General features: G+C 37.5%; 1 protein-coding gene across 1 annotated transcript; it reads right to left on the bottom strand.

The window, feature by feature from the left end:
• Window positions 1–6,791: 6,791 nt before the first annotated feature.
• LOC139982041 (uncharacterized) lies at window positions 6,792–7,244 on the bottom strand. The gene has a single exon (XM_071994541.1). The coding sequence runs from the start codon at window positions 7,242–7,244 to the stop codon at window positions 6,792–6,794; it is 453 nt and encodes a 150-aa protein (XP_071850642.1).
• Window positions 7,245–12,971: the final 5,727 nt, after the last annotated feature.

The raw sequence follows: 12,971 nt of genomic DNA, 5'->3' as shown, positions 1-12,971 counted from the left end.
AAGATGCTGGAGTCCCTCTTCGGTGTGGCTGGTAAAAGCTGCATCATCAGCAAACAGCAACTCCCTTATCAGAACACGAGTGATCTTGGTCTTGGCTCGCAGACGGGCTAGGTTTAACAGTTGCCATCGTGCCTGGTGTGGATATAGATCCCATCAGTAGAGGTCTGGAAGGCATACGACAGAAGCAGAGAGAAGAATATTGCGAACAGGGTTGGTGCAAGCACGCAGCCCTGCTTAACTCCACTTTTGGTCTCAAAGGGTTTAGATGTGCTGACATTGAAGATGACTGTGCTCTTCATGTTTGTATGGAAGGACATGATGATGCTGAGGAGTGTCGAAGGACATCCTATCCTCTGCAGCAGCTTGAAGAGTCCACTGCGGCTAACAAGATCAAAAGCCTTGGTAAGGTCGACGAAAGCTAGGAATAGTGGTTGTTGCTGTTCCCTGCACTTTTCTTGGAGCTGTTTCACAGAGAAAATCATGTCGATAGTGGACCTTCCTGATCTGAAGCCACACTGGGATTCTGGATACACCCTGTCAGCTAGCACCTGAAGTCTAGCTAGGACCACACATGCGAACACCTTGCCAACAATACTGAGGAGAGATATTCCACGATAATTATTGCAATCGCTCCTGTCACCCTTGTTCTTGAAGATGGTTACTATCTTGGCATCACGCATGCTTTGTAGTACCTGTCCTTCTCTCCAGTAGAGGCAGATAAGCTCATGGAGATGGGGTAGAAGTGTAGCTTTTCCTTCTTTGATGACCTCAGGTGGAATGGCATCATTTCCTGGAGCTTTGCCGCTGGATAGTGCATCAATAGCTTTTTCAAGCTCAATCATGTGTAGGCTCCTTGTCTAGGTTCTCTAGTACTGATAGGACAGGGATGCAGTTGATGGCATCTTCGGAGACCGTGTTCTCTGTTGAGTATAACTCAAGGTAATGCTCCACCCATCTGTCCATCTGCTTGTTTGGGTCAGTGATGATCTCACAGGTAATTAGAGTAATACAAACATTGTAATCATACCAGATTATTTAGGAACCTTTAGAATGTAAGTTAATTATAAGCTATTGAACGGCCATCGCTGTAATAGTTCGTTGTATATCACAAATATACTGATAAACGCGACAGAGTGTTATTACAAGACCTTCAGTACATAATCAAATTGAGGAAATGGATGGATTGTAACGATGTTATGACTGTTTCATCGCATAATATTTTAACTAAGTGTATCACATTTCACTCTTTCTTCATATTTTATTTTTCAAATTAAGAAATAAAGTTATCGTAGTGGCTTCACCGTAATGGAAAAATGGACTGGGCCATGTGTTTAACAATGATATCGATTAATTTTAATCTATGTGGTTACAACGGTTACTGATATCAAGGTCAACGAAAGGTTAGAGTTCAAAAGTCAAAGAAAGCCGAAAGTAACTTAATTGCTGATTTCGAAAGAATTGAGATACTTACGGTGTTACCTTGGTAACTTTTTGAAGTTCAGTAAACTGTGAGCGTCAGTGTAAATTAAAATATTGGTTACAATTGTCAATGAGGAAAAAAAGGTAAATAAAAAAGTCAAAATCCATAGACAACATAAACCATAAATCCGACTTTTGGCTATGCGTTTCAGGAAACATATATTCGACTTGAATAATTCACAGGTACATAGAGTATGATATGTACCTTCGAACGATGGCTAACTCGGTAACTGAGACCACAATGAAATGTATCCTTTCAGCGTAATGATCTCCTTTACGTACTACAAATGTGGAATGACGATAGTCCTCTTTGGGAACTAGAGCAAAATACTCTCGTTTCGGTCTGTACAGTAACAAATGAAAGAAAGAACAGTCGCGTTTTCAGTCCATAGGAAGAGAGCCGTTAGTCGGTGGTTAGTTGTTACTACAACGTACAGTTTATAGGCGAATGTGAACATCAAGGCATATTTGTTTTTGGTATACAAGTAATAATAAGGATAGGTAGTAGAAATTGACAACAACAGAAGAAGCATTAGAAATATATGTTTTGATATTGCAAGAATTGTTTTCTACCTAATTGATACAATTTACGAGGGAACAACTATTGAAGGTACCGTAACGTTTACTTTTATATGTTCAAAGGTGGACAACGATGGTTGGAGTAGATATCATAACAACCAATCTCAAACTATCTTTGTATTGTAACGCTAACTCAGTCTAATATTCCTTTCTGAGAACTGGTGGTGGTATGTAAACAAAAGCGGCTTGTAAGGTTGTGTGTTAGTAACGACGAGCCTCGAATCTTCGATTACATGCAAATAATACAACACATAGATAAACGAATAAAGAACGAGCGATGAGTAGATCTATTACTATAATTAGCTACGGTACAGACAATACATTGGAATGGTACGATACATTGACTTCATTATCATGCACACAATTGGTCCAAAAACACCTTTGGAGTGTATAGGGACGGTCTGCTGTTGCAGTTAAAATGAGCGATATCACTTTCATTGACACTTACAAGGCACATAATGAAATATGAGGGAAGCACATTAAATTTATCTTGACAACACTATTTGAGGTGATAGTCCTTGCTTTAACATTCTAATTTAGCTATGATTCCATGTGCTTGGATCGTTTAAATTTAAGTAATTTGTTCAAGTTGTCATTTCAATGGTATATCACCCTGGCCTAGTAAACCCGACCCCCTGTTTTTGGGTATGTCTTCTATTCAATCATAAGTCAATATAAATCCAACATTTTCTTTGAAATATCACGACAAAATGTGTAAGTTTCGAGACAAAACATCGTCAAAGTCTCGGTCGACAGAATTTGGAGCAAGGAAGCCGAAACGTTAATAAAAGACAAATAAAATCACGGAAGTAGACATGTTCAGATAACTAGTGGAAATTAAGAGGATACTTTTTATAATGTTTTCTTTATCATAGTTCAAATTTCTCGAAAGTAGTCGAAAGTGCAGACTTATATCTACTAACTGGAAACTCATATTGACTAAAAGTTTAAAGAAGAATAAATCTGCATAAAACTGAAATATTAGTTGAAACTTTAATACCAAATGGTCGATTATTGAGACCAAAAGTTGAACTTCTGGCAAAGTCGAAGTTACACTCTAAAAGTTCTTTTAACATGTTTCGGCTTAGTTATGGGTTGTCCGTTTGTAGTAAATTTGTAGCATATGTCTGTTCTGTGAACTGCATAGTCTTGTAGCTCTATGTATATCTTTGCCAAAAAGCTAAACTGTTAGCTATATGTACATTTGGTGCATTCACTGCAACACTGTAAGCTAAAATCTAGATAAGCTATACGTTTTGTTTTATTTACTATAGGTGAACTTTCAAACTGTAAACACAAAACAGTAGTGTCTACATTGTTAACTTTTGTGATCAATTCCTTACCTTATCAAGCAGCGAAAAGCGTATATAATTTTTTTTCATTTCTTAACGTTCTATTTAGATAAGCGTTTTTATGATTTTCATTTTTCAGATTTATTTGTGGTTGAGATTAGCTACATGACCTTTAAAAAGCTGACAGAAACCTAGTCTAGATGATTAACAAGTAAAGTATGTCGTTAGTATAGTAATACAAGGTTTGAACAAAGACGAAACTCGTATATTTTCAAAACTTAAAATGAAAAGAACAACATCAGTAAACCTGGATCGACGGGATTTAAATAGGAATGCTTTCAACATCGTAGACTTTTTCCTTACCAATTTATTATCGATTTTGCAGTAGAGTCTTCATTACCCTCCTCTTTATAAGTCTTGCAAAAAATATTGAGCCTCTGAGATCTTGCAAAGATAATGAAAGAAAATGAATGAAAACACTTAAACCTTATCCACCAAAATGTAACGAACTAGTGTTATTTAACATAACTGTTGTTTTAAATAAAGAAAAATGTTGGCAAACTGCTTATTCATTAAAGAGCCCGTTTAAAAGAATGTGTAAAAGTAAGGTGGCTTGACGTCTCGAACCTAGCATGATATTCTTCAGCGGCTGAATGACAAGTAACAGTAACAGAAGATACAAATATTAATGAGCAGGGTGAACACAATAGAGATAGATGTAAGAGAATTAGTAAACAAGGGATGGAGAGAAGCAAGAACCCAAAAGCGGAAAAGGAGAGGTAGGAGATAAACTGTAGAGGGACAACGAGATGATTAAGAGAAGAGGTTAGGAATAAACAAGAGAAGTAAACAATGGGAGATAGAGGGGGGGGGGGGTTGTGGGAGCAGATTAAAGGTCGCTCATGTCATTCCTGAATTTTGAACCCATGAGGTTGAATTTGCGAAGGTGTTGCATCCACAATCTCTCTCAGTTGATTCGTACTAGGTCAGGACGACTACCCAAGGATTCAATCCCCTGTAGGGACTAGTCATTAATTGTATGGTTAGGGAAGGTTACAATGTTCTCCAACCGAGTGTCAGTCTTTATGATGTTGACTGTAGATGTGTGACCATATAAACGCTTCTCGAGGGTGGTTTTGGTTTCACCAACATACTGGATGCTGCAAACTCTACAAAAGATCAGATAGATGACATTAGAGGTTTTGCAAGCGATGTGACCCTTAGTCTTGTGTGTGAGTTGGGTGCAGTGACTGGTGATGGATTATGATTCAACAATTTGGTGGCTGCAGATGATGCATCTCGTAGTACGGTCACATTTGAAAGTGCCATGCTGAATAGGTGTATAGTTAGTAGTTAGAGGTGGAGCAGCAGCACGCACAAGAAGGTCCCGTAGGTTGCGTGGACGACTGGTCCTTCATTATTTGAGATAATGCATAACTTGGCAAGTAAATGAAATACATTGCTGTCAATAAACTATCAATGCAGAAGCAATTCAAACAATTGCATTTAGAAATGTTGTTGTCTCAGTACATACATGGACTGATTTTACTATACTGTGCATCAAATGTACATAACTAAAGAATTGTATCAACTACTTTTAAACAAATGTGTACGTACTGTATAATGATGTACTAAATTGTAACGAAACGATATGAAATATGATAGCTTTTAAATGATAAGAACAGTTGCTGGTCTTTGATCTACATTTGTCATGAGGTTGCTGTTACATTGAGATACCTTAAAGGAATATTCTGGTGATCAATTACTAAGAAAAGACTATTTCCAAGTAAATCCTTGGAAGAAAATCTTCCCAGATGACATCAGTGCCCACCTTCTGTGATCCTTTTCCTAGAGTGAGGGAATATTACCTCAGTCAAAATTAGTTTAATTCAATCAACTATGTCTGAAGTAAGTGACAAGATACCGATATGGGTTTTCATCCAGCAGTGTGAAACATTCTTTTCTTCAAGATCAGTTTACAATTTCTGACAGAGGAACACCCCTTTAACTTGTGTTACATGGTTGTGCATGATGGAGGGTAAAGAGGAGGTCTATTTACGGTTTTCTTCGCCTCCACTTGCTTGTCTCTGTACAACTTAAGCTCTGTTGCTAAATTGTGTCTAGAATGACCTGGTAAACCTATGACACCTGACCTCACAAAATGAACGGTCACCCCTGGCCACACACACCGTCTCATTCTACCACCCTCTCAACTTAGTGTTGAATAACGATTTAAAATTTAAGTGAAATTATACCACCCATTGTAGATAAAAAAAAAAAGTTATGAGATCGCACCATTCGAGCCAAACTCTAGATCTGAACACAATTTTGTGGATTAGAAACTAACTGTGAACAATCAAGGTAGATTACTGTGATAGAATATGATTCGGCCTCTTGAATGGTTTAAAATACACATACCCCTAAAAATATAACAATCATTCAACTCCTTGATCCAAACATTCAATCACACAGGAAAGATATTTCTAAGTAATCACCACCTTCATTCCTGCTGGCCTAGACCGAACACTTACCCCCACAAATATAATTCTTTATCAACACTTTGCTCTAAAGATTCAATTACAAATATGTACAGAACATTATATTTTACCCTAAAATACTTCCCACGAAATTATTACAAATATACAATATTAATTGACTAATATTACAATGCATCAGTACCATCCATTGTAGGTCTCTACTGGACATCAACAGGTTACATGTTCCTTGTAATAGTACACAACGTTGTATGAAAAAGCTGTCACTAAAATGACAAGGTACAGAAAATTATGTTATACACTAAAGTACTTCCCACAAAATGATAACAAATATACAATATTAATTGACTAAATATATCAATGCACCAGCAACAATCATTGTAGGTCTCTATTGGACATCAACAGGTTACAAGTACCTTGTAATAGTACATAACGTTGTATGAAAAAGCTGTCACTAAAATTGCAATGTACAGAATATGGTGTTATACCCTAAATACTTCCCACGAAACACCATCAAGAACTCTGAATTTAATAAAAGGCAACATCTTAACTCAAGGTTGACGTTACTCTCATGTTGATTCATGAAATGACTTAAATTATTTCATTGACTTAAAGCCGCACATTGTTTTGAATCTGATTAATATAATGATGACATTTATTAAAATCACTGATGTCACATAATGTGAGGCCAACTTTATAAAAATATTCACACATTTTCTTGCAGTAATTCCATTAACCTTATATTAAGTAGAGAATTATTCATTTAAAACATGTGTTTGTGACAACATCTATGTTATGGGTTAAAACTGTTTACACTCATACACGTGGTTTTTAGAAGCTGACTCATTTTCACCTGTGATGATATTTTGTATTGTAGACTGAACTGAGTCAGGATCACGAGGATTAAATTTCAGTTTACTTACTTCCCATGAAGTTCTTTGAAAATTTATGTAACAAGTTCTGGTGGTCTCTGGGAAAGAAACAGAATGGAACCGTCTTTAATGTCGTAATCGTCTACAGATTTGTGTTCCTCCAGAACAGCTCCTTCATGTAGTAGACATCGATTATACATTGAAAGCCCACTCTCCTTTCGTAACTGATCCTTCACTTCACTGATAGTATCGTTTGGCAGAACCTCAACTGTGACTGGCTTATGTCCTTTACCTGTGTTAATTGTGATCTTACAAAGTGGTAAGATGTCCACGAAAATAATATCTCCGTTTATTAAGTTAGACTTTGACAAGGTCTTGTTATGTTCAAGTATCTGACCATTTTTCTTCAACTGTTGTTGTTTTGGGAGGATAAATACCCTTTGGCAAATGATCTGTGTTAACATTTCGATTGTATCAGATCCTAGAAGGTTCACTGATTGAACCACGTAGTCACTACTTTTGAACATATTGATACAAACAGTAAGTGATATGCGTATGTGGTGGATTAGTGAGAGTGTCAATATTTGACCGTCCTCTTGGAAATATTCTAACAATGTTTTGTTGTCTTCAAGCACTGTGCCATGTAACGTTAGTTCCTGGTGATCGATGGGGAGGTCTGTTTGTTGTCTAATCAGCAATTTTAAGTTTTTAATTGTTTCTGCCAAGACTTATGAATTAATACAGAAGCAACATCCTTTGTGGATATTCGAATTTTGATATTCATGTGATTCTCTGGTATTTCAAGTGCATAAAGTACCGACTTGTCATCTATGTTGTAATTTGAAAAGGTAGCGAAATAGTCCAGATTTCTGCCATTTAACTTCAAAACCTTTCCTTCCAAACAGTACTTTTTCTCCCAGTAAAGATGTTTCTTCAGTTGCTCAATTGTACTAAAGTTATCTACAATAACCTTGTGTTGTATTCCATGCATACCAATTACCTGAACAGAAATTTCTTTAGACTTGCGTAAATATAGATCTAGGATACATTTACCATCATGGACATGTGATGATACAAGCTCTTCTGCATCCATCAATTCAGTACCCCGTCCGTATATCCGTTGTTGATCAGGGTGCACATCTCCTTCCATTGCATAGACCTTCTCTTTCAAATTAAGTTTTCAACGTCGGTGAGTGGAAATTTAAAGATTTTATTTCTAATGCCAAAATTTACTTCAACTATGTATCCATCGTTTTGTCTGGAATTGTTTTGTTGAACATTGGAATTGCTGTATCGAGCTTCATTAAGGGTTTGGCTGGCACCAACATTCGCACATTTATGAAAAGCCCGTTTGGTGCCAGGACTTACTGTTGTTCCTTTGTATTGACCTAAGGTAACGGCAAGATTAGCATTGTTGTTTAAGTTAGTTCCCTCCTCCAGCCGAAGAATAGTATTGGCCTGAATGTTGTAGGAAGATATTGATTTATCGTTTGCAAGCTCGATACCGGAAAGACTGAGACAATACTGCTGGGAAAGTAGTTTCCGTTTTCAAGATTTGCACAGTGCCACGACTTCGACAATGTACAATTAGAGTGTCGTTTCCTGGGTGAGCTACAATCACTGGAATTGTCCCTTGATGGAAAAGATAGAGAGTTGATCCGCCTTGAATCTGGTAGTCGGAGAATGTATTCCCTTTTTCCAATTGCTTGTTGTTAAATGTTAAATATTGATGGTTAAGTGGTAATAATAGTATTTCCTGCACTTTTTTCTTGAATGTCCCGATTGTATCTTGTGGTGCATATCGAAGTTTTATTGACCTACCAGAGTCAGGTTTTACATATATATGACTCACGTAAGGATAAACGCAACAAAACTATAATGTCTTGAGGACGGATGTACACTCAAAACGGAACCAAAGATAATAAAGAAGAAAACGGAAGAGAACAAGAGCCCAAGGGCACTGTGGTTCTTTGCATAGGGGTATATGACAATACACATACTATTATCAAGCAAGATTGGGCTCAAATAGTCCAAGTAATTGTGGTCCTACATGTACCCATAAAGTAACCAACACTATAGCCAACACTTTTGTGATCACAAATTGTGATCGGAAGGCACTTTTGAGATCTGAATATGGCGTCGAAAATGTAAGAAATATAAGGTCACCTACAAGCGGGTCAACAGATATGATAACATTGGTGAACTCAAATCACATGACCGTTAAGTTTGAAAAATGTTCCACCACCCCATTCACAACTTGTACCGAAATATCAACCTGGTCACACCTTGGCATGGGGAGTTAATTGCATTATATGTCTAAAAATTAACTTTGAATTAGTATACATACATAACTTCACACACAAAGGTCACCCGGGGGTCAACCCATTGACATTTTTGATCGGTTAGACCTAACTAGAGCATCAAAACTGTAAAAATTCAAACATTTTTTATTTGCCCATTTTCTCCCACAAAATACTAGTTTTTTAACGTTAATTGACCTTTGGTGACCTCGGATCACATGACCATAAAGTTTGAAAATATTCCTCTTTATCATTTGCAACTTGTCCCAAAATATGAACCGTGTCACACTTTGCACTGGGAGTTATTGCACTAAATGTCTGAAAATTAACTTTGAACTCATATAACTTCACACACAAAGGTCACATGGGGTCAACCCATTGATATTTTTGATCGGTGAGACGTGAATATACCATCAAAACTATAAAAATTCAAACATTTTTTCTTTGCCCATTTTCTCCCCCTAAAATACTAGTTTTTTAACATTAATTTACCTTTGGTGACCTCGGACCACATGACCGTTAAGTTTGAAAACATACGACTATACCATTTACAACTTGTCCCAAAATATCAACCGTGTCACACCTTGGCACTGGGAGTTATTGCAATAAATGTCTGAAAATTAACTTTGACCTTGTATAACTTCGCACACGAAGGTCACACAGGGGTCAACCCATTGACATTCATGATCAGAAGGTACCTTTAACATCTGAAAATAGCATTGAAACTGTAAAAAATCCCCAAAACACTTAAAGGTCACCAGAGGTCAAATTGAGGTCAAGGGATACCCAGATGCGGGTCGACAATTGGATTGCATTGAAGCAACTCCCAACCCTAACTGACAATTCGTTCTCATGATATCGCAAAAATACTAGTGTTTTATCATTAATTGACCTTTGGTGACCTCGGATCACATGACCGTTAAGTTTCTAAATATACCCCTATACCATTTGCAACTTGTCCCAAAATATGAACCGTGTCACACCTTGGCACTGGGAGTTATTGTACTAAATGTCTGAAAAATAACTTTGACCTCATATAACTCTACACACAAAGGTCACCTTGGGTCAACCCATTGACATTTTTGATCGGTGAGACTTGAATATAGCATCAAAACTATAAAAATTCAATTTTTTTTCTTTGCCCATTTTCTCCCCCCAAAATTCTAGTTTATTAACATTAATTTACCTTTGGTGACCTCGGATCACATGACCATTAAGTTTGAAAATATTTCCTTATACCATTTGCAACTTGTCCAAAAATATCAACTGTGTCACACCTTTGCACTGGGAGTTATTGCATTAAATGTCTGAAAATTAACTTTGACCTCGTATAACTTCACACACAAAGCTCACCCGGGTGTCAACCCATTGACATTTTTGATCGGAAGGTACCTTTGATATCCAAATCTAGCATGAAAACCAAACATTTTCTTTTTCGCCCGTTTCCTCCCAAAATAAGAACATTTTTTTCTAATGTGACCTTTGACCTTTTGACCTTGGTTTCAGATGTAGTTTGATCCCGATTCCAAAAAACAACACGACAAGTCTGTACAGCCATCCTTACTCCGACCGAAAAACTTTGACCCCATATAACTTCTCACATGAAGGTCACACGGCGTCAACCTATTGACATTTATGATCAGAAGGTACCTTTGACATCTGAAAATAGCATCGAAACTGTAAAAATCCCCAAAACACTTAAAGGTCACCAGAGGTCAAATTGAGGTCAAGGGTCACCCAGATGCGGGTCGACAATTGGATTACATTGAAGCAACTCCCAACCCTAACAGACAATTCGTTCTCAAGTTATTGCAAAAATACTAGTTTTTTTTATCATTAATTGACCTTTGGTGACCTCGAATCACATGAATATTAATTTAAAAATGTTCCCCTAACCAGTTCACAACTTGTCCCAAAATATCAACCTTGTCACACATTGGCACTGGGAGTTATTGCAGTTTTAATATTTTCGTTTTTTGGACCATAACTGACCTTTGGTGACCTTTGTGGGCACCAAAAACAATAGGGTACACCTTCTCCATATGGCGGATCTATAGTGCAAGTTTGGCCTCAATCCAACTTTCCCTTATTGAGATAAAGCGTACCCAAGCAAGTGTCACAGATGCAGACACCGACACAGACACACCCACACAAACCTGACTACATAGGTTCCTTTTGCTAAAGCAAGGAGCCAAAAATACATGTTGAAAAGTGCAAAGAAACATGGATTTTTTTATAACATCAATATAAATATAGAATAAAATAAAGGTTATTGCCAAATATTTTAATTTTTGTGAGACATAGCTCGGAGATATAGCGTGAAATTTCAAGAGTTTTGACTGCTTCAAAATGGCTAAAATCACTTTCTAGGGGGCTTCTCCCTCTGGTCTCCCACCAGGGTCTTTTCCCCTGAACTCCACAGGGGCCCTAAGGCTGAGCCCTTGACCCTATGCCAGATGGTCTTTAGCTCAAACTCGATCGTTGGCTTGGGTTTCTGCCCGGTTTCACCCCCTCACTCAACCATGAATTAGATTTTAACTTTGCAACCCCCTAAGCTAAAGCAATCAAATTATGTAACGTTTCCATGGGATTGTTGGCTACAAACCTGTCACATTTTGTACAAAATACAGCTGCCTTCCAGCCAAAGAGAGAGAGAGAGTGCAGAGAGTGTAAATATACTGTAAGTATTATGTGAAGGGCATCTAAGTTTGTGTCCTTCAAAAATCATCAAAACTATGAAGGGCTATATTTCAAAAGCTCCCTTCCAAAGTTGCTGATGACTGGATGCACATTGCAGACAAAGAATCTGTAAGAAATCCATAATTTTGTATTCAGATTGATGCAGAACTTTAATAGATAGAAGCGTACATGTATGCTTTGCGCCTTGAGTAAATTGGTTCATCCTTGAGTTTTCCAAAAGCATCTTTTCAGGTTGTTATTTTGAAGGTTTTTATGGTTGTTGCAAAACCAGTTATTTTCTGCACACAATAAAAGTGGGCAATATTGGGTATGGGCAACAAAAAAGGGGGTGCCAGAAATTATGGAATGCGCTCCCCCAGTGTGACGGTGGCTTTCAAGTGTCAATTTCACTCTCATATATCATATCAAATTGCTGAATTTTCAGGAAGGATAGCGTTTGTCCATAGGTAACAGCCCTGACTCAACAAAGCTTTGATTCAGATCCCTGACCTGGCCAGTAATAAAATCGACTTGAAGGCATTATGTTAGATTTACAGGGGTCCTTATCCCCTCCTCCAGGTCCTTTCCCCCCTCTCCCCCTGAGTCTTTCTAGACTTAGCATTGTCTATATGACTGACAGTTACTCAACAGTCACTCTTTAGGCCAAGGCTAATTTTTATTGCTTTCTGGTCACTTCGCCCAACAACCATTTCGCCCAACTGCCATTTCGCCCAAGAAGCATGGTCATTTTGCTCAACCATCATGGTCATTTCGCCCAACCAGCATGGTCATTTCGCCCAACCCTGTTGGTCATTTCGACCAATCATTTTTTTACTCATATTCAGTCAGAATAATATCCCTTCATATATTTCACTATTCCAATTTGATTTATTTTGTTCTGCTTGATTTATTTTGACCTTGGTCAAGCGGTTATCAATTCCGCCAGGAGTTAATCAAGAGTATTGTTCACAGCAGTTAGGTGTTCATCTAGTTCTACATAGTGTTAATCTAATGTTATACAAACAAAGGGGAATCGGTCTCCATAAAACCTATGAAACCTAACCCCTTTAACACTGATCCATCCTACCAACTGTAACCAGGACTTCAAGTTTCCTTAATATTCGGTTCGTATCCCTTAACGTTAACAATTCCCGAACGTTTCCTTATTTAATTGTCCAAACCCATAGAAGTATCCCCGTCCGTTATATTGAAGTATAATATTTAATCAATGTTGGTCGAAACAGCAAGGTTGGGCGAAATGACCATGCTGGTTGG

This window comes from Apostichopus japonicus, chromosome 16 (genome assembly GCF_037975245.1).
Source record: "Apostichopus japonicus isolate 1M-3 chromosome 16, ASM3797524v1, whole genome shotgun sequence".
Classification (NCBI taxonomy): domain Eukaryota; kingdom Metazoa; phylum Echinodermata; class Holothuroidea; order Aspidochirotida; family Stichopodidae; genus Apostichopus; species Apostichopus japonicus.
This window is presented reverse-complemented; position numbering and strand designations above follow the sequence as displayed.

Excerpts from the sequence above, each read along its gene's own strand:
- LOC139982041 (XM_071994541.1), bottom strand. The coding sequence starts at position 7,244 with ATGTTCAAAAGTAGTGACTACGTGGTTCAATCAGTGAACCTTCTAGGA.